The sequence below is a fragment of the Betta splendens genome, chromosome 5 (genome assembly GCF_900634795.4).
Source record: "Betta splendens chromosome 5, fBetSpl5.4, whole genome shotgun sequence".
NCBI classification, from domain to species: Eukaryota; Metazoa; Chordata; class Actinopteri; order Anabantiformes; family Osphronemidae; genus Betta; species Betta splendens.
Genome location: NC_040885.2, coordinates 10,653,591 through 10,679,556, shown reverse-complemented (window position 1 = coordinate 10,679,556; position 25,966 = coordinate 10,653,591). Strand labels below are relative to the sequence as shown.

At 48.4% G+C, this 25,966-nt stretch overlaps 7 protein-coding genes across 9 annotated transcripts; 3 read left to right on the top strand and 4 right to left on the bottom strand.

Moving 5' to 3' along the window:
• Positions 1-450: 450 nt before the first annotated feature.
• Positions 451-5,666, top strand: oxtra (oxytocin receptor a). Of its 3 annotated transcripts, none has more exons than XM_055508753.1 (3): positions 451-841; positions 1,175-2,243; positions 5,140-5,666. In XM_055508753.1, the coding sequence occupies exons 2-3, from the start codon at positions 1,316-1,318 to the stop codon at positions 5,391-5,393; spliced, it is 1,182 nt and encodes a 393-aa protein (XP_055364728.1). In that variant the 5' UTR covers positions 451-841; positions 1,175-1,315; the 3' UTR covers positions 5,394-5,666. The 3 variants fall into 3 exon arrangements, with proteins under 3 accessions (XP_055364728.1, XP_029007621.1, XP_029007620.1); XM_029151788.3 differs by having other exon boundaries at positions 451-1,662; positions 1,828-2,243; XM_029151787.3 differs by having other exon boundaries at positions 451-2,243.
• Positions 5,667-6,983: 1,317 nt separating this feature from the next.
• cav3 (caveolin 3) lies at positions 6,984-9,437 on the bottom strand. Its single transcript, XM_029151789.3, has 2 exons — positions 9,101-9,437; positions 6,984-8,212 (listed from the first exon to the last, which is right to left on the bottom strand). Exons 1-2 carry the CDS (start codon positions 9,215-9,217, stop codon positions 7,871-7,873), a joined length of 459 nt encoding a protein of 152 aa, XP_029007622.1. The 5' UTR covers positions 9,218-9,437; the 3' UTR covers positions 6,984-7,870.
• Positions 9,438-9,632: 195 nt separating this feature from the next.
• LOC114855702 (caveolin-2-like) lies at positions 9,633-11,362 on the bottom strand. Its single transcript, XM_029151072.3, has 3 exons — positions 11,121-11,362; positions 10,690-10,877; positions 9,633-10,603 (listed from the first exon to the last, which is right to left on the bottom strand). The coding sequence occupies exons 1-3, from the start codon at positions 11,277-11,279 to the stop codon at positions 10,447-10,449; spliced, it is 504 nt and encodes a 167-aa protein (XP_029006905.1). The 5' UTR covers positions 11,280-11,362; the 3' UTR covers positions 9,633-10,446.
• A 3,258-nt stretch (positions 11,363-14,620) lies between these two features.
• On the bottom strand, positions 14,621-16,604 carry gpr61l (G protein-coupled receptor 61-like). Its single transcript, XM_029152220.3, has 2 exons — positions 16,324-16,604; positions 14,621-16,078 (listed from the first exon to the last, which is right to left on the bottom strand). Exon 2 carries the CDS (start codon positions 16,022-16,024, stop codon positions 14,756-14,758), a length of 1,269 nt encoding a protein of 422 aa, XP_029008053.1. The 5' UTR covers positions 16,025-16,078; positions 16,324-16,604; the 3' UTR covers positions 14,621-14,755.
• A 695-nt stretch (positions 16,605-17,299) lies between these two features.
• On the bottom strand, positions 17,300-20,712 carry parp3 (poly (ADP-ribose) polymerase family, member 3). Its single transcript, XM_029151459.3, has 11 exons — positions 20,557-20,712; positions 20,198-20,483; positions 19,996-20,121; positions 19,723-19,902; positions 19,493-19,631; positions 19,070-19,293; positions 18,835-18,990; positions 18,677-18,763; positions 18,414-18,591; positions 18,186-18,329; positions 17,300-18,103 (listed from the first exon to the last, which is right to left on the bottom strand). Exons 2-11 carry the CDS (start codon positions 20,384-20,386, stop codon positions 17,931-17,933), a joined length of 1,596 nt encoding a protein of 531 aa, XP_029007292.1. The 5' UTR covers positions 20,387-20,483; positions 20,557-20,712; the 3' UTR covers positions 17,300-17,930.
• A 607-nt stretch (positions 20,713-21,319) lies between these two features.
• LOC114855407 (proto-oncogene Mas-like) lies at positions 21,320-22,236 on the top strand (the record flags this gene model as incomplete). Its single annotated transcript, XM_029150559.3, has 2 exons — positions 21,320-21,516; positions 21,605-22,236. Coding segments are annotated over 2 exons (735 nt in total), but the record flags the coding sequence as incomplete, so codon positions are not given.
• A 1,031-nt stretch (positions 22,237-23,267) lies between these two features.
• Positions 23,268-25,293, top strand: LOC121202278 (ovarian cancer G-protein coupled receptor 1-like). Its single transcript, XM_041071018.2, has 4 exons — positions 23,268-23,416; positions 23,908-24,098; positions 24,284-24,465; positions 24,554-25,293. The coding sequence occupies exons 2-4, from the start codon at positions 23,922-23,924 to the stop codon at positions 25,083-25,085; spliced, it is 891 nt and encodes a 296-aa protein (XP_040926952.1). The 5' UTR covers positions 23,268-23,416; positions 23,908-23,921; the 3' UTR covers positions 25,086-25,293.
• The last annotated feature ends 673 nt before the right edge of the window (positions 25,294-25,966 follow it).

The following is a 25,966-nucleotide window of genomic DNA, read 5'->3' as shown; positions in this document are numbered from 1 at the left end:
CCATGCAGCCTGACGTGCATGAGGTTTCAGGACTTAGTGGCTGCCGTTTCATTTCTGTCATTCGTGTGGTCAGTACCAGTGCATCATGTGAGTTCACGGAAGCGTTTTCCAAAGCCTGAAGCAGGAAGATGCTTTTACTGCATATGCACAGTCAGCACACCTGAACAGGGGTGTCCTCACTCACAGAGCGTGACCCTCGTATTTTATGTGCCAGCGTGCTCTCCTTCGTAATGAGATCAGCTTCAGAGGATGCTGCCTTGATGATGTCAAGCTGCTCCATGTACTTTTAAATCATGTTTCCTGAAAGAGCTGTTTGCTGATGTTCTGATCTGTACCGAGTGCGGATGCTTTGGAGTATAGCGGTAATAGTCCACTATTAAAGATAATTGCGTGTGCTTTTTAAACATATTAACACAAATATGAGACGTTTCAAGTTGCTTTGATCATTTGTTTGGGTCAAAGTCAATCTGACACCAGAGAACATTAAAGTCTTTGCACGTAGTTTCAGGAGGTCCTCGGATTTTGGCACGAAGTGAGAAACGGTGGTTGTCAGGGGTTCTCCACTGTCAGCAACTTACAGAATTGCAGCAATCTTCCAGGATGCGGGTGGTTGATTGTAAATGAGAGCCTCGATTCCGAGCACGGAGTCGGAGAGTCCCTGTCTCGGCAGAGGCTTGAGGTTCGGAGCCGCAGAGCGGGGCCGTGAGGCCGGCGGCGCACGTCACCGCTCAGTGGCGACGAGGGGTAGGACCGCTCGCTGCACCGGCACCGGGCACGGCTATAACAGGGGCTCCTGGGCTCGAGCTCTTCTCATTTCGATGCTTCGATGCCGGAGGTGGAGGTGGGGCTTTTCATTTCCGCTGCATTTTTTTAATTAGTTTTAATTGCTTGATTTTGAAAAAATCGAAACATTTTGAAAATAATTAATTTCGTTTGCTCACTGATTTGGGTTTTAGGTAATTCAATTTGACTAGTATTTGTCCCATAGTTGTGCGGTTCTGTAACCTTCCACTGTCGCCTTGATTCTACTTTTTTTTCGGAGCCCACATTTTGTCAAACGTTCCTTATTATTTAGATAAGTGGAAGCGTTTGTTCGCCTCCTCCGAGGACCCTTGTTTTCTCAAACCATGGGCGGTTGCGGCTCAACAGAAAGTGCGTGTTTTATCACAAACAGGCGTGTTTTGAACCCCGTCGTCTTCCACACTTCGCCCCGTCGCCTGTGAGAACGCAAGCAAGACTCGGGTCACTCCGGATCCAACCCGGCGCCCGTTCCACCGCCGCCTGACGCATCCGCAGAGGGAGCGCGCCTGCGGCGATGGGGAGCGCGCTGAACGCGAGCGACTTCTGGCAGTTTAACGAATCCTGGAGGAACTGGGGTCCGCTGAACGGCACCGGCGGCGCGAATCAGACGAACCCGCTGAAGCGCAACGAGGAGGTGGCGAAGGTGGAGGTGACGGTGCTCGCCCTGGTGCTGCTCCTGGCGCTGGCGGGGAACCTGTGCGTGCTGCTGGCCATCCACACCACCAAGCACAGCCAGTCGCGCATGTACTACTTCATGAAGCACCTGAGCATCGCCGATCTAGTTGTGGCGGTTTTCCAAGTTCTCCCTCAACTCATCTGGGACATCACGTTTCGATTCTACGGACCGGACATTTTGTGCAGGTTGGTGAAATACCTACAGGTCGTTGGGATGTTCGCCTCCACTTACATGTTAGTCCTGATGTCCATAGACAGATGTCTGGCCATTTGCCAGCCCCTTCGCTCTCTGCACAAGAGGAAGGACCGCTTCTATGTCGTGTTCTCCTGGGTTCTGAGTCTGCTCTTCAGTCTCCCGCAGATATTCATCTTTTCCCTGAGGGAGGTTGGCTCCGCCGGATCTGGGGTGTATGACTGCTGGGGCGACTTCGTGAAGCCCTGGGGGGCCAAAGCGTACATCACATGGATCAGCCTCACCATATACATCATCCCGGTGGCCATACTGAGCATTTGCTACGGTTTGATCAGCTACAAAATATGGCAAAACTTTAAACTGAAAACCCGGCGGGAGCAGTGCATAAGCCTGACGCCCAAAACCCTGAAGAGCAACACGCTGGCCCGCGTGAGCAGCGTGAAGCTCATCTCCAAGGCGAAGATCACCACCGTGAAAATGACTTTTGTCATCGTCGTGGCTTACATCGTGTGCTGGACGCCGTTTTTCTCCGTCCAGATGTGGTCTGCGTGGGATCCAGCTGCGCCGCGCGAAGGTGGGTTAAGTTGCACACGAGTTGCACAACGCTACAGATATTACGCACACATGACGGTCAGACACGCGATTCATTCGCAGCGCGTGTGCATGCGATTCTGCTGACTTCTGTTGGTATCGTGGTATTTCGCAGGACGCGTCCCTGTGCGTCTCTGTGCGCATCGGTGCTCTTTTGCGCACGACGGTGCTAATACTAAGATGAGATCATTAAATTTATCTCAGTTTCCCTGCAACATGCACCGTTTAAATGATTTAGAAATGCTGCTTCATACATCAGGGGTGCGTCTAGAACCGATACTGTACTTCCATATCTTTACAATCCATTGATTATAAAAATGCATTTGCTGTGTGTTGGGAGAATTTGGGCTTTTCAAGTGAAAACGCGGAATTTTAAGGATCGAGATTTGCACCAGCTTCTGTCCATCCTGCAGAAATCGACTGGCGGCTAATCATTAATCAAATTAGTGTCCACCAAACAGTTTCCATCTCTGCCTCTGGGGCGCGTTTAAGTGCGGCGTTGACATTTAACCATAATAGGCTACTAAGCTGCCCACTGTACAGTATGTGCCCCTATATGTATTGATCTGCGATAGTTGTGGCCACACCCACAGCAGCACAAGCTGGACATTTGTAATTCGCCCCTAATTTGCCATTATTCGATTTGTGAAAAGTAAATGTGCGCTCTAATTGGTTGGAAGAACCTCGAGGTTAATTGGAGCCATTTACAGACTTTACATACGGATCTCCACATGAAAGATAATAAAATATTAGTCCAAAAAGCCTTAAAGGTATTTCCTCCAACACTGAGGAAGAGGAACATTTATTTATTTATTCGTTTATTTATTTCTCTTCCTCCTGACTGTTCGTGGAAACGGTTCCACCTGACTGGCGGTGGCTGTCACGCTCCACAGGTTGTGTTATTCACACCAGCTGTTTACACTTCAGCGCTAAACAGCTGCACACTGGCCCGATATGAAATGACAGTGATTGGCTCTGACGCCATGTGTCACAACGGGACGTGTTCAGCCAGGAAAGCGCAACAAAAGCCCCAAAATAGACCGTTTAATACGTTTTCTATTACAGCTCGTTGCTCCTCCGGTCGCCGGTGTTTGCGCAGAGGAGATAGGGGAGAATGTCACCTGTGTGTGTGTGGGGGGAGATAAAATGTGAAATTATTGATGAGAGTCATGTTCGTTAGACTCATTACTGCCGTGATTTCAGCTGAGTGTCACATAATGAAGACATTTATCCCCACTTTAATCAGTGAAACTGCTGCTTCTACATGAACGCAACCTTTAATTTGGGGAAAATGCTAATTTGTTTTCTTCTTTGGAGTCTCTGACTCAAAGATGATGGACTTTAGATATGTACAGTATGACCGTTGTTTCTTTGACCCATAAACTGTTACTGGTTCCCACCCTGAGCAAGACAATTTTACACTTTAAATGTTTTTTTTTTCTCGTATGCAAAACTGGAGAAGCTTGTGAAGCACTTTCACTCTTCCTTTCAATGCTGACAAAGTCAATACTGAATTCATAAACAATGAGCATAGTGTTTTTACCCCACCTCCAAGTTTATTAATGAATATTTATACAGTATTAGATATTTGATTTATTACATTTTGAGACTATGGTTTACTGTGAAGGAGCCCAGACCTTTCAGGTATTAAAAATTTACCATATTAGCACCGCATTAGGCTCATGAGTATAGTTTCTGGAAATGTCAAAAGACACTTAAATGCCCCGTTCCTCTAAGCAGCGTCGCAGGGACGTCAGTGGAGCGATGGGCGGATTTCATTATGTAGAGGACACGAACGCCTGAAGGTTAAACCCTGACTCAGACACTCACACTAGACCCCCAAAAGAACCCTGTGAAGACTAGCGTCCCTCCCTGCTGAGCCCTCAGACGCTGACTCACAACCTGGGTAGTATTGATTTGCATTAAGTGCTTGATGGACACAAAGGACACAGCCCAATCTCCAAGACAGTTTTTTTAAAGGTCACTTTCTGAGAGCAGCGCGGCGTCTGTGGTCAGTGAGACTTCTCAGATCTTCCACTGGATCATCTCTGTCCTCTGGACGGCACCGTGGACTAATTCACTGAAGACTAATTGTCGTTCTGACTTAGACCCTGATCTCATCCACCCTGATGCGAATGCTTGATTTCCTGCATTTGGTGGTGCCTCCGGCGAAATCCGTTGCGTTGTCTGAGTCAGAGGCATCGCTGGCAGTTTTACGCCAGGCTGACGCAACTAATGGTTTTCTATTCACACATCCCAGAGTCACTCTAAAGGAGATTAGACTATGACCCTGTAGGAGAAGGACACGCTCAGTTAAACCCATGTTTCAGCCTCATGAATCAAGCCCTTAATGACGGATGATCGTTTGTCACCTGCCAGAGATCACGATGCTGAATAATGTTTGCTAGAGCTCAGAAACTGCAGTACATGAGAAGAAAACAAGAAGGGGACCCAATTACTAAGGTTAATTATGGGCTACAGACCAAATAGACACGTTAATCCAATCTGATTTACTCTAGTAGGTGTCAGGTGTGTGAGGAACACTCCATTAGGTCTCAACTGCTTATCATAAAACTCTCCTCTGTAAAGTTTTCTCAATGGACTTAGCACAGTGGGTTCCACAGAAGGTGTGAACCTTTATCTCTTTAAATACTGGCTTTAACTTCAATGGCTGAACATCCCCTCAGTAGTGATAATTCAGTCACAGTCCTGATGCTGAACCTTTCAACAGCTCGCTGCTCTATTATATATTTGCTAGCTCCACTAATAGTTAACAGTTTGGACCGAGCGTTGCCAGGTCGGCTGTATTTGGCAACCAGAGATTATCCATTACTGATGCGGCGGCGCCGTAACCTTTCTCTCTGTGTCCTCTGGTGCAGCCATGCCTTTCATCATCTCCATGCTGCTGGCCAGCCTCAACAGCTGCTGTAACCCCTGGATTTACATGTGCTTCGCCGGCCACCTCTTCCAGGACCTGCGGCAGCGCTTCCTGTGCTGCTCCGCCTGCTACCTCAGGGCGTCGCGGTGCCAGTGCGAGCGGGACTTCGACTCCAGCCACAAGAGCAACTCCTCCACGTTTGCCATCAAGAGCACCAGCAGTCAGAGGAGCATCACGCAGACCTCCACCGCATGAGCACCACCTGAGACTTACAGAGGGTTCAAACTGCAAATGTGATCTTTTTTTCATATAATTTTTGTGTAAAGTCAGAACAAAACTGCAGAAAACAGAAAAATGCTCCAAATACGATCAATACGACGTCTGTATTTTGTACATAAACAATGCAGAACAATCAAGTGTTTTGCTTTTCAAATGTATTGTGTATAAGTGCAAAGAAAGTAAAAAAACATAATCACCTGTTGATTTTGATTCTGTAGCCATTAAAGCTTGTCTGTACAGTTCACCTGATACATACTGTAGTGGGCCATTTTCTTAACTTTCCGGTGGGTTGCGGTTGTTGAGTTCTCGTTAGATGCGACTGTCGCGGCCGTCACTGGCAACGATTGCTCAGGTTTAAAAAGCAAATAATGAGCAAAACCCAAAATGACCAAATTTCGCTATTATTCACGCTCACTGTAGCCGGTCCTCATTAGCGCCGCTGTTGACTGAGGGACTCCTTGGCAGAGTGTTTGTCCTCGCCGGATCAATAACGTCACAGAGCTCATTTTTTTGGCAGCACATTAAAGCTGGCTCGTCTCCACAATTCCTTACGAGTTCAAATGTGGAGAAATGTTCCAACTTGCGTTGCGGCGGTGGCTGCTGTGAGCTAATTAAGTGTGGGTCTGCTGGTGTGTGAGCTGTCTGGGACGGGGACTGTTCAGCATGTGGCCAATAAGAAAAAGAAGTCATAATTTCAGCCAATAACCCCCCCCCCCAAAAAAAATTTGGTTGTTTGTGTCCACCTTTTTATCCACTTCTCATCGCTTTCACGCACTAAACTTGCACCAGCCACAACATTAAGACCCCCTGCTGTGCTTAACGCTGACCACCTCCATAAGCAATGAGCTGTGATGCTCCAGAGTCCTGACCTCTCACTCTCACTCCTCTCACTCATTTGTAGATATCATAGAAGTACACCAGTAGATTATTCCAGTAGAGGAAGCGTCATGCAAGTTTATTATTGCAGGAATATTTGTTTATGAACGGTGAATGGATTCTCTCTACTGTTCCTTTATTTGTTGCCTCATAAGACACTTTTCTCTCTTTCCCTCGTATTTCCCTCGATGCAGATCTTCTCCCACATTCAACCTGGTTCTGCAGGTTTCTTCATATAATTAGTATGAATATATTGTATAGATAATTATTATTACATAAACATTATATGCAATAATATATACACAGTATGATGATTCAATGATATGATGAATTGGGATTTGTTGGGTTTTTGTCTTAAACCTTGTGAAGTGCCTTGAGAAACCTTTTGTTGTGAATTGGCCTCTGTATAGTACAAATATAACTGAAGTCAGCTGTTAATTAAAGGCCTAGAAATGTTCCCGTTGCCCTTTAATGTGTGCTACTTGTGCATTATACGTTTTAAAGGCAACAAACTCTGTTGCGTAATGATCAAAGAGCCATTTTTCTATTCCTTTACTAATAACTAAGGGATAAGAGATATTCTATAGTTTGTATGTAATTGTAAGTTCATGAAACGTTTGCAGAGTCAAAACCAACTTGTGCAATAACCACACTGCTTCAATTTATTAAACAGCAGCAGCTTTTCAAAGCGACTTTTTAAATGTAGTATTTATTAGCACTTACACACAGGTTAAACAGTTTGAAACGTGTTACCACTAAACCATTCATGATGAACACAGATACACCAGGGACCTGAGGAGGGTCGTATCCCTGATCACGCGTCTCAGTGGGCTAAACTCAAAGGTGTATAACATATTATAGACTATATATTAATATATTTACTATATTATGGGTTTTAGCCTTCCCATCTTGCAGGTCGTCAATAGCAGTAAGTGACTGACATGTCTACAACATGACTTCAGTAAACTTTTAGCTGAAATATGCAAATAAGATTTATTTTCAAGATTTCACTCATAAAAAGTCTCTAAAAACACTAAGAGAAGCAAACTGTCATAGAGAAATTCAACAATCCTCCACAGAGTATACATGTTTTTCCCAAATCCATTTCAATCCATACAAACTTAAACCAGACCGGACACAGCAACATACAGCATCGATATCAAGGCGGGGATTAGGAGGAGCCGAACGGGACGCGACCACGGGTGCGTCGGCCCCGACGGAGGCGTTCGTCGGATCTGTCGTGATCCAGCAGCCGCGCGGGTACGAGTCAGTGCGGGCGGACGGATCCTCCTCGCGGCAGCTGCTCCTCCTCTCCCCAAGCGCGGAGCACTGAGGCCTCCGGCGCCAGAGCTGTCACGGAACCACGCTGTCCGTTGCAGCTGTCACGGGGCGTCTGGTGGCGCGAGGCGCGGCGGACATGTCAGGACAGAGGGCTGGAGGATGAGGAGGGTGGGGAGCAGCGGTGCGAAGGGGGGGGGGGCGAGGAGCAGTTAAAAGGCAGAGGCTGAAGTCCTGCTGTAAAAAATACCTAAAAGACGCCACTCCGTCCGACACTGCGCGCGCTGCCGCCGGAGCTCCTACACCTCCTTGCGCAGCGCCACCCGCACGCTGCTGAAGATCTTGCCCAGGGCCTCGAAGAAGGGGTCGCAGAAGGTCTGGATGCAGAGGGAGTAGATGCGGCTCACGCACTGGGACTCGATCAGGCAGCTCTTGATGCAGGGCACCACGGCCCAGATGTGGCAGAAGGAGATGCAGGCGAACAGGAAGCCCCAGAGCAGGGAGACGGGGATGCCGAAGACGGCGGACAGGACGCGGTAGCACCAGTACTTGGAGACGGTGAAGGTGGTGTAGCTGAGCTTCCACACGCCGTCCAGGCTGTGCGTGCCGTCGGGCTCGGCGATCACGTCCTCGAACTCCACCTGAAAGGAGATTCAAAGGAGCTTTTATGGAAGCATGCGCCGAACCTCTGAGGGCACGAGTCAGTGTTGAGTGTATGTGAGAGGCTGCGATATGTGCAGAGAATGATGCATTTCATAGAGTTGGAGATAAAAGCGGCACACGGGCAAAGTCGTGGAGTGGCTCTTTATGCTGCAGCCCAGCTATTGCTAAGAGCTCCACTCCGCCGTGTGTTTCCAGTAACACCTGATGCAAAATGCATGAGCGCCCGCGCACGGCGTTGTCGCCTCCCGGCGCCGTTAATGTCACACTGACATTCAGCCATAAAGCGCTAATTACACGTCGATAAACGCGTCGAGGCCCAAAAAGCGCACCTCTGAAATCGGGCTCTTTTCCGGCGGAACGCTGCGTTCGAGTCCAGCGCTCATCGTCCGAATGAATGGCAGGACGTGGAACGCTGCTCCTCACGAGCCGTCACAGCTCTGCAGGAGTCAAACAGCCGCGGTCCATTCCAAAGAGTTCTACACCCACAGTGATGATTCTGATTGACCCTGACCGACAAGAGACACTCGATCTGCTGTGAGTTTAAAGCTGAGGGGGGGGGGGTACGTTCACATAAACTCCTTTAGTCAAACAAAATCTAAAATGAATCCAAAACATTTTGTGGCAACAACGTAGCAACAATTGCGATCAACTAAATAAAAGCGTGGATCGGTTTCACACACTCTTCCAAAAATACGCCCTGTGAGCAGCACCGGCTGCAGGAATAGTTCCTGCTCTATTTTGGGATTTTCCAGCCAGTTCCTCCGTCTGTGTTAGTATCCGTCACGACGCATTTCCTTCACATGCTCTTACTTTCACCAACGCAGGGTTAAACGCTCGATCGACCGTTGCCTCCGCGCCGCACAAACCTTCACGACGTCCTCATTGATCTGCTTGGGGTCTCTGTTGATGAGGTCGATCTCCTTGGTGTGGCTGTCCTTCACGATCTTCTCCTCGTTGGTGTTGTACTGGTACTGGTCCGCCATGGTGGAGGCCGGAGGCAGTGGGAGCGGAGCGGAGCGGAGCGGCGCCTGGGTCCGACTGCAGTCGACTGGTGAAGCCCCCGTGTCACCGCCGCGGCGCTGCTGCTCGCGTGCCAGTGGACAGCTGCTGCAGACACCCCGGTCAAAATGGAGGCCGGACCCCCGCCCTGCACTCACACGCACACAGACACGCAAACGTAACGCACACAGGCAGAGGAGGCCTGACTTAAAGGAGAGCCCAGGGTTGTGTCACATTTCACACAGGCCTGTGGGGCTGACTGGGCTGGGTTTACGCGCTGGCACGAACTTCCACTACAGAGTGAGACCCTGGGCTGGAACACACACCTCCTCCGAGGTCTGGTCATGTATAGATAAGGGAGTGGAACTATTTCAAATTCACTTAGTCTTGACACATTGGAATATTTGATCACTTTAATGATATACAGCCGAGAGAATCCCCACAAGTCGGATCCCGGGCTTCTGCAGGTATTTCTGATTTTAGAAGCACCGATGCATAAAACTCAATAGTCTCCCAAAATAAATGTCTGATTCATTCCGCTGAAACGGCCCAGTTGTTGCCATCCGTCACTCAGCCAGCCTTCTATATCTGTGGAGCATAAACAAACGCACACACAGAGTCCTGGCGTTGCCACGGCGAGGGGCAACACCCGTGGGATGAGCACAGGAAGCGCCAGGCATCGATTGGCGGCCGCGGCCCCCGGTCACCAGTGGACAGAAGCGGGGGGGGGGGGTCAGAGTCCATGTGATCGGGAGCCGACCCAATTAGAGCGGCGTTATTGGTGGGGCAGCGAGCGAGAGCAGACAGAAATAGCTGGACATAGCTGGCTCCTCTGTGGGTGTCAATGCAATCAGCTGAGCCTGCACTGGAAGCCGTCCCTCAGCGAGCGCGCGCAGACAGACGCGCCTATATTTAGACTGTGCTCCGTAGACGTGGCTGGACTGGGAGCATGTCAGGGGCTGAGGGTGGGTTAGTGCAGCGGACACTTCCTTTGACCAGCGCTGGTTGTGTTACTGGGCGTGATGGTGGAAACAAAACCCACTGGTGTCTTTTGCAGGATGATGTGAAGCACTTATATTTACAGTTCCACTGATGTTTTAACATACTTTGCTATAATTATTCCCTGCTGACTTGAGTTGTCATCATCAGGTCTTGGCCATCTGTGTGTTATGCTAAATAATCAGACCGTGCTGCAGGTCTTTAGGGGATTCACTCAGCACGCGTCCTCGGCCAAATACAGATGGATCCGACTGCAACACTTGGCAGCGCTGCAGAGGAAGGGGCCGAGGAGGACGCTCAGCATGCGGCCGCACGCGGCCCGGGCCCAGCGCATGCTGATGCGGAGGAGCCGCGGGCCGGGCGTGAGCAGCCTGGATAAAAAGAGCAGAGGGCAAAACTCGAGGTCATCGCACGCATGACAACACACTCCCGACTGGGACGGGGAAATCACACCCACCAGATGTGGAGGCAGCTGAGGGCGGCGAAGAGGAGTCCCGCCGCCAGCCAGAGCGACACCGCCAGCAGGACGCCGACGAGGCGGTAGCACCACAGCCTGGACGCCTCGAAGAGGGCGCGACTCCACAGCCACACTGGGTCCAAGCTGCGCACGGAAGGGGGCTCCGCTATCACGTCCTCAAATGTGACCTCAACACTCACACACACGCACGCATGTGCACACACACACACACACACACACACACACACACACACACACACACACACACACACACACGTGTGTGTGTGTATGTGTGTGTGTGTGTCCAACAGAGGTCAGTATAACACTGAACCTGTGGCTCAAGACTGCACCACCCGCTCCACGGTGGGGATTATGAGTTTAAACCCTCGTAACGGCTCGCTGTACGCTCTTTATTTATTCATTTTTTTTACCTTCAGACTCTGGTTGATTCCTGTGGGATCCCTGTCTTGAACTAGAGGCCCCGCGTCTGCGTCAGTGTGAGTGGAATCCAGATGCTCCGATTGCACGTCCACTCTCGCTTCAGAGGATTTCCCTGCCGGTCTCTTGTCTTTCAATCTCCGCGCCTCCATTTCCGCTGCTCGGACGAACGCTGCGGCCACGTCCCCGTGAGGCTGAGGCTGAGGCTGAGGCTGAGGCTGAGGCTGAGGCTGAGGCTGAGGCTGAGGCTGAGGCGGCTCCCTGCGGCTGACACCCAGGTGGAACATACTGGCCCCATCACTGCCTGGCTGAGGAATGTCATTACAGGCCTTAACAGCACTGACGTTAGCCGCTTTTTCCGTGTGACCCACCACAGGAAAAGTCTCAGTCGAGAAGCCGCCCTTTGTTTTCATTTTGACATCCCCCTTAAACATCGGGGGAATGAACGATGACTGAGTGTTTTAGAGCAGCCTTTTCCGCGAAGGCAGTGTCAGCCCATTAAGATGGGCCTGTTCATCATTTTAAAAGCTTCTTGCCAGGAGCTTCCCTCCTAATAACTCGTCCCAGTTGCAACTTTGCTCTTTCAGTGACAGTCCCAAAAATAAGAGTGGCTTCAACGGCCCCTTTATTCATACTCCTGTGACTCTGCATCCATCACCGGCTTGATGTGCGCACGCTTCACTTAAACCCAGAGCAAAACTCAGACCTCAACCCGTTCCGTCTTGGCTCTAGCATGTGTTGACCACCGTGTCCCCTATAGATCACCATATAGACACTGTGCTCCTTGAGACAGAAATGTTTCATTACAGGATAAAGTTCCTCACTTGGCACAACTTTTTATTGATTTGCAGTTGTGCTTCTTTTCGGGAGACGAGCGGAGCCAACAGATGCCAGCAGCGCGCTGGAGCCACTGCAGGGACACGGCGCCGCTCATGCCTCATCCGAGATGCTGAGAATAAAGGTGACGGATGACTCACCTGGACATATCACCCCCCCCCCCCCCCCCCCCCCCCCCCCCCCCCCCCCCCCCCCCCCCCCCCCCACACACACACACATCCCTGGTGACCAGACATGTCCAGCACTATGTTCTGATTTCTCTCCCATTCATCTAAATGAGACGCTTGTGTGACTGAAGCCGCAGCTCTGGAGCTGAATTCCCTTACGTGGCGTGAATGGAAGCGGTAATAGCTCTGTTGTACGGTGCACCTGCACGGAAGCGCGGGCACCGGTTGTGTTTCTCCGCTTATTTGTTCCGGTTTTATCTTTTGGCTCGTCACCCATCTGTAAACGCTCTGCAGAACATCACACTAAAGGCTCTCATGCATTTAATTCTTGCAAACGGCTCAATAAACGCTCAGCGTAGGTTCAGCTGACTGCTGTAGAGGCTTTACCCAGTGACTCGTGTCCGTAACCTCAGTGAGTGAAATATATTCTTATAGGAATACATCTCTAGCTGCCTCAGTAAACAGTAGATACACAAAGAGTTTATATAACGTGTTGGTTAAAAAACTACTGAAACCTAAATACATCCTTCTAACACAAACAACCTGAGTCTCTGCAGACAATAACTCAACGTCAATTCAAAATTCCCCTGCTTCTAAGTGTCCAGAGGCACAGGAGAAACTGACGGGCGTCTAGCGCCCTCTGTTGGTCACTCGTCTCTTTGCACTTTATTGCTTTGTTCATTAGTAGTGTTCTTGTTTTTTTTTTTACTAAATCAATTTGTATTCCTTATCATAAATTTCAGCTGCAATGGCTCATTGCGCTTTTCTAATGCTCTCCCAACATTCATCTCAAACACATTCATTTTTTTTCTCAATTGCAGAGCTGCTGCTGTGATGGTGAATGCGAGAGAGCGTGATTAGCTGATGATTAATGATGTATTTGGAAACCATGGTGATGAAGAGCCCCAGAGACTGTGTTGTGGTTGCTAATTGAGTTGCACGTGGAGCCTGTCATCAAACACAGTGCTGTTGTATTAGTCACACAACTCCACCAATTTAAACTTCAGACAGGGAAGATGACACAAAATACATAAATATAGTTAAAACATTACATAACCTATATGATGTCACTCAATGCTACACCAACAAATGTCAAGGATGTTTATGAAAAAGTATCTGTGCTGACTTTCATCAGTACATCTCTTGACTTTGACACTGTTTGAATCAGGAGTTTCCTCCTTTGCAGAGACTCTTATATAACACCTGCCTCACTAAGTGATCGTTGTCTTCTGTGGAGTATATAACAATATCATGAAACACCCCTGGATGTTGATGTTTCAACATCTGGCGCTCTGTTTTGAGACAGACTTCATAGCCGATAATAAGCCACTGAAACCTGAGAGGACATTCACACCTGCTCGTACAGATGTTCTGTCTTAAAGACTTTAATGAGCACAGTGTCTGAACCTTGGATGAAAAGCGAGCGCTCTAATTACTGTGAATGCTGATGATCGTGGTGATCATTTAAATGATCTTTATCATGACAAAAGATATGAGCATGTCCTAATGTGATCATATTTATTTTTTACACATCTAGTCAATATTCCAGTCTAGTTTTATTCATATTATCATGCTGCCAGCAGTTGCCAATGTCCTGAATTCCAAGATTAAAAACGGAGACGTCTTCCTGTCGACAGGATGAATTATTTAGATGCCTCCTTTGTGAAAACAGGCTGATATAAGAGAAGAGAGAATAGCTATTATGGGAACAGATGTAAACATACTCACTCACTCATACAGTGACTTTAACTAAGCAGCCACAGCTATGTAAGCGTTTTGCTGTGTGTATCTGTGTTGGCAACTGTTGCTAGCTCTTATTTGCACCAACCACACTATTGTGTCTTTTCCTTTGTTTGTAAAAGACAAATGCAAACAGCAGAGGCCATAAAACAGCACTTTGTGGCCAGTGTCGGGGGGAACTATCAATCCCCAGTAATGATTTCCATTTTGAGCCACTGCCCATATTACTATTATAGCAGCCGGTGTTCAGAGGGAATCACGCTACCATTCACATGCTAATAAGCCTCTGAAATAAGGCGCGGGCCTTGTGTAACCAGTCTGCTTGTGTAAAGCGTGGAGCTGGAATCGGGACCTAACGCTCGAGCGTGCCTCCGGCCCAAAGGTCCTTGTTGCTAGGCGAGTCGCAGGCTCAATCAATTCCCATGGCGACAGGGCAGATGGCGTTCACCGTCTATCAGCATATCTGTCGCTCGCAGGAACTCGGAGGTATCGTCCTGCAGACGATAAAGAGCTCATCAGAAGCGACGCCTACTGTGTTGGTGAGCCGATGGGGAAAGTATGATGATGAGTGTAAATCACACCAGGCTGCCATTGTTCAGACTGCTCCTTCTACAGCACCACTGGCAGCTAATACTGACACGGTATTTTAGTCAGTTAGTTCTAGATATATACTGGACTTATACTGGAGATGTTCACGCTTTAAAACAGGTACAATTATTGGTCACTGTGAACATTCAACAATAAAGGTATTTCGTTTTTAAGTGATTTTATTTGAAGTGATGTGAGACAATCCAAAGTCCACTCTTTGGCAATATTGTAAGACAGAATTAAACTGGAAACGGGAACTAAGCAGACACTGTGTTAGTACGGAGGTCTTGGTCAGTCTATGCGTCGGCCTCCGGTATCTGTCCAGGGATCCTGGTCCCTTTCTCTGCTGCGTTTTTGGGACTGGCCTTGGCGCTGCCGGAGTGGCTCTCCGCCGAGTGGCCCGTCCTCTGGATGAACTGCAGGAAGTTCTCCTGCAGTGAGCCCTCGTGGCTGGACGCGCCCATCTCCACGGGCCGCGTCGAGCAGCAGCGCCGGAACTTGACCAGCTCGTCTCTGATCTGCCTGTTCAACAGGCCGTAGAAGAAGGGGTTCACGGCGAAGGAGGAGTAGGCCAGCCAGGTGACCGCCTCCTCCAGGTCCCCGGGGCTCTGCATGGAGCCCGTGAGGGACATCTGCAGGTGGAAGATGAAGTAGGGCAGCCAGCACACCAGGAACTGGCCCACGATGAAGACCAGGGTGAGCGCGGCCTTGCCCCCGCTGAAGGCCCTCTCTGGGGACAGCCTCTGGGGCGTCTGGCGGCCGCCGGCGATCATGGTGGTCCGGCTGTGGACGGAGTCGGAGCGGTCCTTGGCCGGGCCGGCGCTGGCCCACGCCGGCGCGGCGGGGACCTGCTGCAGGGCCGCGGAGCGCGCCACCTTGTAAACGCCGCAGTAGACGGCGAAGATGACCGCCGTGGGCACCAGGAAGCAGGCGGCGCTGAAGAGCACGGCGAACGGCCCCCGCAGGCGACTGTGGCTGGCGTGCAGCGAGCAGTGGGCGGCGGCTATGGAGCTCTGGTGCCCGTAGGCCGGCCAGCCGAAGAGCGTGACCAGAGCCAGGAGGAGGGACTTGACCCAGATGAGGAACATGACGCCGATAGCCAGGTTGATGGTCATCTTGACCTCGTAGCGCATGGGGTGCACGATGTAGAAGTAGCGCTCCACGCTGATGGCGGTGACGGTGAGGACGGACAGGCAGATGAGGAACACGTTGAGGAAGATGTAGACCTGACACTCCAGCACCGTGAACGCCACGGTGCCGAAGAACGGCGAGCTGCACACGATGCCCAGCGGCATGAGGAGGACGGCGCACAGCAGGTCCACGGCGCACAGGTGGCCCACGAAGGCGAAGCGCTTGAGGTGCGGCGCGCGGGCGATGGCCGCCATCACGCCGGCGTTGGCCAGCAGCGCCGTCAGGTTCAGCGTCACCATGCAGAACAGCCCCAACAGGTCTTTGACCTGAGACTGGGAGCTCGTGACGACGCCGACGTCGGCGGGAACCGTGGGCCCGCGCTCCCACGGGGCGCTTGTGAGATTCGGCGCGGACGCAACCATGTCGGCCGTCATTGTGTCACGCCATCCTTCACGCGCGTCTCAGTTGTTCTCGTTTCTGGACGTCCTCTGTCGACGAGAAAACACACACATTGCGTATGTACTGTATATTTATACATATGTACTACATATTTATGTTTTGGTTGTGATAATACCAGATTTGTGTTTGCTACAAATGCACGTCAGTAAAAAGTTTTAAATGCAGTAAAATAATGTGATATTAAATTATTTTCATACTTTTAAAATGTCAAATGCAACTACAAGTCAACTGTACTGTTCATAAAACCAGGCCCGTGCTTCATGCGTCGACTTACCCACGATCCATCCTCCTGTTTGTGAATCCGAGAACAGACAAAACAGGCTGATCTGGTTTCCAGCTTCATAGAGTCTCTGCTGACGTCCCACACACTGAATATGAGCCTGAATTAGTCCCGTTTGTTTGACCATGGTCAGTGTTTCAGGAGGGAATCCTTCATGTTGAGTCCATGTATGTGTGTGATTGAAGAAGTGATGCCTCCTCTCCCTCTGCGCCTCAACGCCGTCATGTCTGTGCGGCCCTGTGTATGGCACTGACTGTCACACATTGTATTTTTTCTTTCAGATAGACACACACTCCACTGTCCCTCTCAGAGGCCCCGTCCTCCCTGGGTCCTAATCACCACTGGTTGAAGTCGCATGTTTGATGATGTTTAGTCTTATTTCATTCTGTTTGTTTTTTTGCTTTGATGGAGAAGAAAACTATTTCATTTACAATACATGAACACAGTTGTAATCATGAAATGAAAAGCATTACTGAACTAGGATCTCAATGTACAACTGGACTCAGTATATTCAGTACTTACAGTTATAATACATTAATAAATTGATGGTTTACATAATACAATAATATGAAAAACTACATACTGAACTAACTACTGCTAAAACTAATACTGAAGTCACTCATTACCAGCCATCAGAGTCACACACACACACACCCACACACCCACACACCCACCCACCCACACACCCACCCACACACACACACCCACCCACACACACACACACACACACACACACACACACACACACACACACACACACACACACACACACACACACACACACACACACACACACACACACACACACACACACACACACACACAGCATAAGCTTGCGCTTAGTTCCCTCTCTGCATCTTTATACGCCATGTAGGGAGACATGCTGTGTATATTAATATGCAATAATAATTTGCGGCTCGAAAAGAAATTAATTATTCTTCACATCCAAAATCAAAATCAGTGCAACATGTTGGTGAGGAACCTCCGTTTATTCACTATTACTTCAGGTATTGTTGTGTAGTGCAGAAATGCTGATGCATTTACATTCATATACTGTAGCAGGCGACGATCATCATCACGACACGGTGGCATTTAAGGTGCAGCTTCAAGAACTAGTCATGAATCAAAAGTTAAATTCTTCATAGTGCAAAAGCAAAGACCTTCAGCAGGTGAGTCGCACACCTGTAAACATTTCAGAGCCGCTTTGACTTGAGTTAGGGATAAAGTGTACGTCACTGCAAAGACCTGCAGCTCCTTCCTTCTACCAACCACCCGCGCCTCATCGTCCATCTGAGGTACACGTAATAACATGGTGAATATAAGGGAGGCTTCTAGTGCTGGCCATACACTTCAAATCAAGACAAATATATGCACGTCTGTCGAGGCCTGTTGGACGATTAAAGAAAAAGATGCTAGAAAACGGAAATAGTGCGTTCCCATGATAAGTGCAGCTCATCAAGCCGGAGTCAGCTCTTCATTGTGCAAAACATAAGGCACAGACTAGTCGGAGTCATTCATGCGTCGTAACGTCTGCACAGCAAGCGTCCTATTAAAGCCCACAACCGCAGTGGTTTGGCGACTAGCTCCACCCTAAAGCTCCCCTAGTACATGTCCAGCTCCAGCAGGTAGCGGATGCGACACTGGCTCTCGCTGTACACCAGATATTCACTGTTGCCGAAGCTGCTGTTTGCGTACTGGGGCTGAGGTACGGGTTTACCCTGAGGCACGGCCACCTTCCTGCCTTCCAGGGTGATGAACACATCCTTGGAGGGATCTGATCGGGGACAAAAAAAGAGGTAAAGTCACGATGCTGAATGTGCACTGGTTCCGTGCACGTCTCCAAGGATTGACTTTACCTGGCTCCACGCTGCCGCGGGCCACCACGCTGTCGAAGCCTGCAGGAGGCTTCCTCAGCGAGCAGTCGTCCGTTGTGATGGCGTGCTCTTTGCCAAGAGCCACCTCGTTCAGGAACATGATGCCGGTTTTATTAGAGGTGCGCACTGAAAGTAGAGAGCGCAGTAATAAAGGCAATATTACATATTATTATCGGTTCAATGGATGGTGCTGATCTTCCTCGGCCTCACCGTAACACGCGGACTTGCAGTTCTCAGAGGCGAAGTAGATGCCGCGCCCGACGCGGCCTCCCGAATGGGGCATTATCCTCAGGCCGCTCTTCAAGATGGCCGCCACCACCGCGATGTTGGTCCCGTGCCACAGCAGGCGGCGGTTCTCCAGCGCGTCGTTCTCCCTGAAGCGCGCCGCCTGTTTTGAGCGGAGCGTGTGTCAGGTCACAGGACGTCGGCCGCGGCAACGGCATTCGGACTAACTAACCCGAACTAACTCCTACCTCAGACTCGCGATCCACCTCCCACACGTTGATAATTTGGGGTTTTGAATATTCGTTTGAAGTCATTTTCAGGTATTTTTCTATTATCTTTCAAGGGAAAATGAAAGTTAATGGTGGACAAGAGGACAGTGTGAACGGACATCGGACCTGGACTGTACCTTGAATGTCTTGGACTTCTTGTCCATTAGAGTTAACTTGCATTTCAGAGAATTATAGTCCTGGTCAAGACGATGAGGAACCATCTCTATCATCTCCTCACAGGCCTTGTCTGTCTCCGACTTCAGAGTCTGAGCGAGCTCGATGTCGGCCAGCACCTGTCAAACACAGGCAGGAGACGTGACCTCAGTGCTGATAGCACATCCTACCACACAAATACAATGCAGCCCCTCCAACCATGAGCATCTCCTTCTTCTGCTCCACTATCTCGTTGTTGTCTATGGTCGGCGGCCTGTTCCGGCCAAAGTTGTGCGGGATTGTGGTGAAGAATTTGGAGGAGAGCTCCTCCAGGCACGCGGTCCTGCCGCCTTGGGTGATGGCCGCCTCGATTTCCTCCAGCACTTCAAAGCCTTTTGCGATCTGCAGCTTACTGAGTTTGCCCAGAGGCATCTTCTTGATGTCTGTGGGAGGAGCACACGCATGTCAAAAACCAAAACAACTATGACAAATGCCATTATTTTCTGATTCAGCAGGTTCAGGCCGACACACACACACACACACACACACACACACACACACACACACACACACACACACACACACACACACACACAGGTCCTGTTTGTTTTACAGGGCTGGGCGAGCGAAGCGCAGACGCACCCAGGTTCATGCATTCCATGGCCTCCTTGAACATGTCGTTGCTGAAAACGAGCTGGACGAGCTTCTGCGTGGCGTCGTCCAGGGTGCAGGGCAGGACGTGTCTGCTGTCTCTGACGGTCTGTCCGTCGACAGCGTCCACCTGCAAAACACACACCAGCGATTCATCATCATTTGGCATCGGTCCCCTGTAGCTTATCGCTTATTACTGTCATTAATAACGAGGACCCCACCTTGACCTCCGCGTCCTCGTCTCCGTCCACCTCGATCAGGGTGTACTTCTTACTGCGAGGCACAAAGTTCTTCCGATCCTTCCAGCTGTTCTGTGTCTTGTCCTTGAACTTTTTCTCAAAGTCTTTCACGGCATCCTCAGAATTATCAAACGCGTTCAGTTTGTTCTGTCCCACTTCCCCCTACATTTAAGTTACACACACAAAAGACAATCACAGGGCCTTTACTTAGAATGAGCACATCACATTAAGCGTCACCACTCGGATCAAACTCACCACTCTGCCCCATCGGTTCCATGTGTGGAACACGTTGCCCGATTTAATAAGTTGAATAACATAGAACTTATTATTGTTCTGCCCGATGTTTGTCTGGTTGAGCATACAGTCATAGTCTTCATACACCTGGTGGAGACAATTACAGCGCTATAGGTAAATGCCGTGGGTGGTGCGTCTTCACTGTAAAGGCGGCGCCTCTCACCTCTCCACCGCTGGACAGCGGGCAGTGATCGTCCACCTTCCTGCTGCGCTTCGCCTGCGGCCCCGCAGCCAGCAGGGCCTCCTTGGCGGACGTGAAGGCATCTTTGGGCTTTGCGGGTCCGGGCTCCTCCTCCTTCACCTTCTTGCCGCCCGCCTTGGCGGCGGACGCAGCGCGTCTCTTCGGTGCCATGACACGGGCTGAGCGGCACAAAGACGCCGCGCTGGTCACGGGACGTGTCCAGGCATGCGCGCACTGCGCACTCAGTCCCGTCTGTGTGCGCGTGGACCTACCGACCGTCGTTAGTGTTGTGAGTTGTGGAGCGTTTGCAGCATTTGCTGGGATTTCTCCCGGAAACTCACCTTTTCACGCGGTCGAGTGGGGAAAGGAGACGCACCAGCTGATGAACTGGGTTCCGGGAAGTCGATGTCGCCTCCGAGCGAGAGGAAGAGGCGGAGCTCAGCTGTGAACCCGTCCCGCTGCTGCCGGGGCGGCTCACAGACACACCGCCACCTACAGCAGCGCTACTCGACCGCCGTTCGCTTTTCCGTGGCCAAATGAGCCGCCGCTATACTTGAGGTGCGCGATTCGTGCGATAGTTACGGTAACAGTGTTGCGATCACTGTGAAGAGAGGAGAGACTCACTCTAGTGAACAATGGAGATGATATTAGGACTAATATGGGGTGCCAAATGTAAAAGTAGCACCTATAACTAGTTTTCTCACATTTAACTAAATGATACAACATGTTTTCTCACATTTAGTTAAATGTGCAAAAGTCTAAATATAAATGTAAATGTTAAATGTTAAATCTAAATGTTAAATGTTAAATGTAAATGTTAAATGTTAAATGTAAATGTTAAATGTAAATGTTAAATGTAAATGTTAAATGTTAACATTTACATTACACGGGCCTCGTCCTGACGCCCGTCGCCATCTATGCTGTTTCCTCTCTGGTTCGTCTGTTACGTCATTTATTTGCTCATGTTGACAGTTGCTCAGTTCACTGTTAAAGACCCTTAAGTCTGAGCTGGTGCTGTTTTCTTCATCCTGAACAAGTTAGAACTGACTGATAATAAAACTAAGCCATGTCTGAAATAAAAGTCCAGTTAATGCAACATAAACAACATTAAATCTGCAGGTGAAGAAAGACAACGTTGCTCCGATCTTCGTCATCAACCTCCTGGTGTCTGACGTCATTCAGCTCTGTGCCCTGATCGTTATGCTGAAAGGAAATACATTTGCCTATCATGTTAGTTATACCATGTACACTATCGGTGTGTTGGCCAGTGTGGGCTTCATGCTGTGCATCGCTCTGGAAAGGTAACTTCTGTACATGTAGAACGTGTGTCCATCATTTCATCACTAGATGATGGTGGTGACCATCGTCTGCTGTGTCTCTGTGTTCCAGGTATTTGCTCATCGTCTGGCCGCTGTGGTACCGAACCAGACGAACAGTCAAGAAGTCCCTGCTTCTCTGCGCTGTGGTCTGGACTTTTGCTGTGTTTTACTTTGTCTTTGGCATAGTCATAGGTTTAAATGAGCAGATTGATTTGTTTCTTAATATTACTGCCGTCCTCCTCCTCCCGCTTCCTCTGCCCGTGTTCTTCCTGGTTGGGACCTTTAGAGCTTTGTCTGCCTCCATCAGTGTTCATGCTGAGGAAAAGCGTAGAATAGTTGGACTTCTGGTTCTGGTGCTACTGATTTACACACTGCTGTTCCTGCCTTGTATGATTTCTTTCTTTGCACATTATAGGGATTATAAATTGGGTGTAGTTGCTGACTTTTTCCTTAGACTCAATCCTGTTGCTGACTTGTTCCTGTACATCTTCCTCAGAAAAGGGGCTGTGAACCAGGTTTGGTTCTGTCTGTGTTGTTGCAGAAAGAACCGAACTAATCGTCAGTCATCCAGTGGTTTGAATGATGGTGACGCAGTCACAAGTTTGTAGTCAGACAATGAAACATTCTCATGCTGTAGTTTTCATCTTTTGTCAGTTGTGTAGATTTTGTAAACAAACAACAAACATCCACATAAAAATAAAAGTTGTGTTTGTGTGAAGGAGTTGGTGTGTTTTAGCTAAAATGAAAAGCTTTTAATGTGACGTGAGAATTGCTGTTTTTTGTATTTTGAAATATAACAAAGCAGAGCTCAATGTATTTAAAATAATGCAGAATTAAACTTCTGATCAAAAGCTTTTTGCTCTAATAATCACCTTTTGGCGACATGAAAGCATCTTACTGGTTTAACTGGTCTCATGCAGATATCAAAAATGGCAAAATAGCTCAGCGGCCACTCGTGCAGTTTCAATCAGACACAAGATGTGGAAGAACAAACATGTTGCTACAATTTGGGATCGGAGTCCCAGCGTGAATTCCGATCATCATTTTGGTCGTTTACACAAAATCTAAAAGAAGTGGCATCACCACAACCACTAGAAAACGTGTAGTGTATAATATTGTACACTTCACTGTACATAATCTGTAAATCTGTACATACTTCCATTTTAACTTATTCTATCCATCATGTGCGCTCTGCAAATTAAGTCATGTCTGTACTTTTTTATCTTGTGATGAACCACCTGCTAACACCAGGACAAAATCCTAGTTCTGTAAAGTGTCCTCTACAGGACCTGGCAATAAAGCTTTTCTGATTTCTGATTTTATTACTACTTTTGTCAGTTTCCGGTTATTTCAGAGCCCATTTCTTTACAGGAGCACCTGGAGGTTACAGGTTAAAGTGGGACTTAGACCCAAACACTGTGGTACTGGTTCTGACAAAGAACCAAAAAATGGTTCCAGAGTGATGGATGGAAAAGGAACCTGGAACCAACCTGCAGAGGCTCAGAGACTTCAGTTTGGCTCAAACTGCAGCATCAGCGACATTTGGGCTAAATATGAGCAGATATTTACTGAGGCGCTGTTTATCTGCCTAAACCGTAACCATGCAGCCAGTTTCCTGTTTCGGCCGAACGTCTGATAAAGTCCCACATGTCGTGACTGATGAAGTGATGTGTGAGGAGGCCAAAGTCTTGCACAAGCATCACTTTAAGATTTTTTTTAAAAACAAACTTTAATTCCACTTGACACGTTATCTTTGTTTGCACTGGTTAAGTTGTGAGATACTCCCACATGAAGAACATTCAAATCGTGTTTCTGGTGTCACACAGACATCATAAAGCAGCAGCCTGACACTTCATCACTGCTCGTCCTGCGTCGTTCCAAGGTAACGTTCCCGCTTCACATCTGTGTTCAGAGTCTGACCAGGTTTGATCCTGCAGCAGGTGTCGGTCCATCAGCAGCTCCACGTTGGGTCTGAGCCGCTGATCCGGCTTCAGTCGGTAGCGTTGACTGTGAGCTTGAAGCCTCCAGGGGTCAGTTCCCTGGTTCTGTGTCATGATCAATGTGGGTTCTGACCTCATCTCAGCTCCGTTTGCTCTGCAGGTCCACATCTTACATTTCCTGGGTATTGAGTGTGTGTTTGAGCCAAAGGACAAAGTGTCGTTGTGACTTCAGGATGTTCAGCACATCCATTAGTTCTATTTGAGTCCAGGAGGAGTCTGGTTCCGTTCCCTCCTCGCCTCACAGTAGAGCAGAAACCTGAGTTACTGGAACTGTGTGTGAGACATTGGATCATGTTCAGGCTTCACTTACTGGACAAATGAACCGTTCTACTAGAACTTTAATGACACTGTATTAAACTCTGTTCTGTTCCAGTTTCTCTGTGAAGAATGAATCTGAGCAACGATAACGACACATTGATGGACACTGACGACAAAAGCATCCATAAGGTTGATAGTGAAACAGAATTTGAGCGTTATTATAGAATAGTAGAAGTTTCAACATTTCCGATCGCCATCGTCGGCCTCGTCCTGACGCCCGTCGCCATCTATGCTGTTTCCTCTCTGGTTCGTCTGTTACGTCATTTACTTGCTCATGTTGACAGTTGCTCAGTTCACTGTTAAAGACCCTTAAGTCTGAGCTGGTGCTGTTTTCTTTATCCTGAACAAGTTAGAACTGACTGATAATAAAACTAAGACAAGTCTGAAATAAACGTCCAGTTAATGCAACATAAACAACATTAAATCTGCAGGTGAAGAAAGACAACGTTGCTCCAATCTTTGTCATCAACCTCCTGGTGTCTGACGTCATTCAGCTCTGTGCCCTGACCCTTTGGATGACAAAAGTTGAAATTCCCGATTATATTGGTTTTATCGTGTACATTATCGGTCTAGTGGCCAGTGTGGGCTTCATGCTGTGCATCGCTCTGGAAAGGTAACTTCTGTACATGTAGAACGTGTGTCCATCATTTCATCACTAGATGATGGTGGTGACCATCGTCTGCTGTGTCTCTGTGTTCCAGGTATTTGCTCATCGTCTGGCCGCTGTGGTACCGAACCAAACGAACAGTCAAGATGTCCCTGTTGCCCTGCGCTGTGGTCTGGACTCTTGCTCTGTTTTACTTCCTCTTTTTCATATTCATGCATTCAAACAAGTTGTTTTTTAATATTACTGGCGTCCTCTTTCTCCTACCGCTTCCTCTGCTCGTGTTCTTCCTGGTTGGGACCCTTAGAGCTTTGTCTGCCTCCATCAGTGTTCGTGCTGAGGAAAAGCGTAGAATAGTTGGACTTCTGGTTCTGGTGCTGCTGATTTACACACTGCTGTTCCTGCCTTTCATCATTTATATTTTGGTACATTCTAGTGGTTATGAGATGCCTGTAGTTGCTGCCATTTTGCTTAAACTCAATCCTGTTGCTGACTTGTTCCTGTACATCTTCCTCAGAAAAGGGGCTGTGAACCAGGTTTGGTTCTGTCTGTGTTGTTGCAGAAAGAACAGAACTAATCGTCAGTCATCCAGTGGTTTGAATGATGGTGACACACTCACAAGTTTGTAGTCAGACAATGAAACATTCTCATGCTGTAGTTTTCATCTTTTGTCAGTGGTGTAGATTTTGTAAACAAACACAAACATCCACATAAAAATAAAAGTTGTGTTTGTGTGAAGGACTTTGAGTGTTTTAATGTGAGGTGAGAATTGCTGTTTTCTGTATCTGGAAATATAATAAAGCAGAGCTCAATGTGTTTAGAAAAAAAGACAGAATAAAGCTTCTGATCAAAAGCTTTTGGCTCCAATAATCACGTTTTGGCAACAGGGAAGCATCTTACTGGTTTAACTGGTCTCATGCAGATATTAAAAGTGGCAAAATAAATCGATGTCACTCGTGCAGTTTCAATCAGACAAGGTGTGGAGGAACAAACATGTTGCTGCAATATTGGGTAGTAGGCCGGAGTCCTAGCGTCATAGAGTTAAAGACAATTATTTTGGTCGTTTACACAAAATCTAAAAGAAGTGGCATCACTACAGTACGACCACTAAAAAACGTGCAGCAGACAATATTTACAAGTTATGGTAATTTAAAAGCCTATCCCAGCTGGCTTTGGGCGAGAGGCAGGGTGCACCCTGGACAGGTCGCCAGTCCATCGCAGGGCACTTACTGTAGACAAACAACCATTCACACACACTCAACTACAGGCAAATTAGAGTGACCCATGTAGCTGTGAGGTAACAGTGCTACCCACTGCACCACTGTCTGTTAATATTCAAGATTCAAACAAAACTTTATTAATCCCAGATGGAAATTATTTTTCACACGTTGTTCACTGTCACAGGTACACACAAGAAGGATGGGGGAAACAAGAATGCAAACACATCTACACTCACATCTAATTACTAGCTTATGTTTTATTATATTTTATTATACCTGTTATTGCCCGG

Coding starts and splice junctions, on each gene's coding strand:
- oxtra (XM_055508753.1), top strand. CDS start 1,316: ATGGGGAGCGCGCTGAACGCGAGCGACTTCTGGCAGTTTAACGAATCC. Junction 2,244..5,139: donor TCCAGCTGCGCCGCGCGAAG/GTGGGTTAAGTT, acceptor CCTCTGGTGCAG/CCATGCCTTTCATCATCTCC.
- cav3 (XM_029151789.3), bottom strand. CDS start 9,217: ATGGCGGACCAGTACCAGTACAACACCAACGAGGAGAAGATCGTGAAG. Junction 8,213..9,100: donor TCAATGAGGACGTCGTGAAG/GTTTGTGCGGCG, acceptor ATCTCCTTTCAG/GTGGAGTTCGAGGACGTGAT.
- LOC114855702 (XM_029151072.3), bottom strand. CDS start 11,279: ATGGAGGCGCGGAGATTGAAAGACAAGAGACCGGCAGGGAAATCCTCT. Junction 10,878..11,120: donor GAATCAACCAGAGTCTGAAG/GTAAAAAAAATG, acceptor GTGAGTGTTGAG/GTCACATTTGAGGACGTGAT. Junction 10,604..10,689: donor CTCAGCTGCCTCCACATCTG/GTGGGTGTGATT, acceptor CTTTTTATCCAG/GCTGCTCACGCCCGGCCCGC.
- gpr61l (XM_029152220.3), bottom strand. CDS start 16,024: ATGACGGCCGACATGGTTGCGTCCGCGCCGAATCTCACAAGCGCCCCG.
- parp3 (XM_029151459.3), bottom strand. CDS start 20,386: ATGGCACCGAAGAGACGCGCTGCGTCCGCCGCCAAGGCGGGCGGCAAG. Junction 19,903..19,995: donor GGAACCGATGGGGCAGAGTG/GTGAGTTTGATC, acceptor ACTTAAATGTAG/GGGGAAGTGGGACAGAACAA. Junction 19,294..19,492: donor CATGGAATGCATGAACCTGG/GTGCGTCTGCGC, acceptor CTCCTCCCACAG/ACATCAAGAAGATGCCTCTG.
- LOC121202278 (XM_041071018.2), top strand. CDS start 23,922: ATGAATCTGAGCAACGATAACGACACATTGATGGACACTGACGACAAA. Junction 24,099..24,283: donor TCTATGCTGTTTCCTCTCTG/GTTCGTCTGTTA, acceptor TTAAATCTGCAG/GTGAAGAAAGACAACGTTGC. Junction 24,466..24,553: donor CTGTGCATCGCTCTGGAAAG/GTAACTTCTGTA, acceptor TCTGTGTTCCAG/GTATTTGCTCATCGTCTGGC.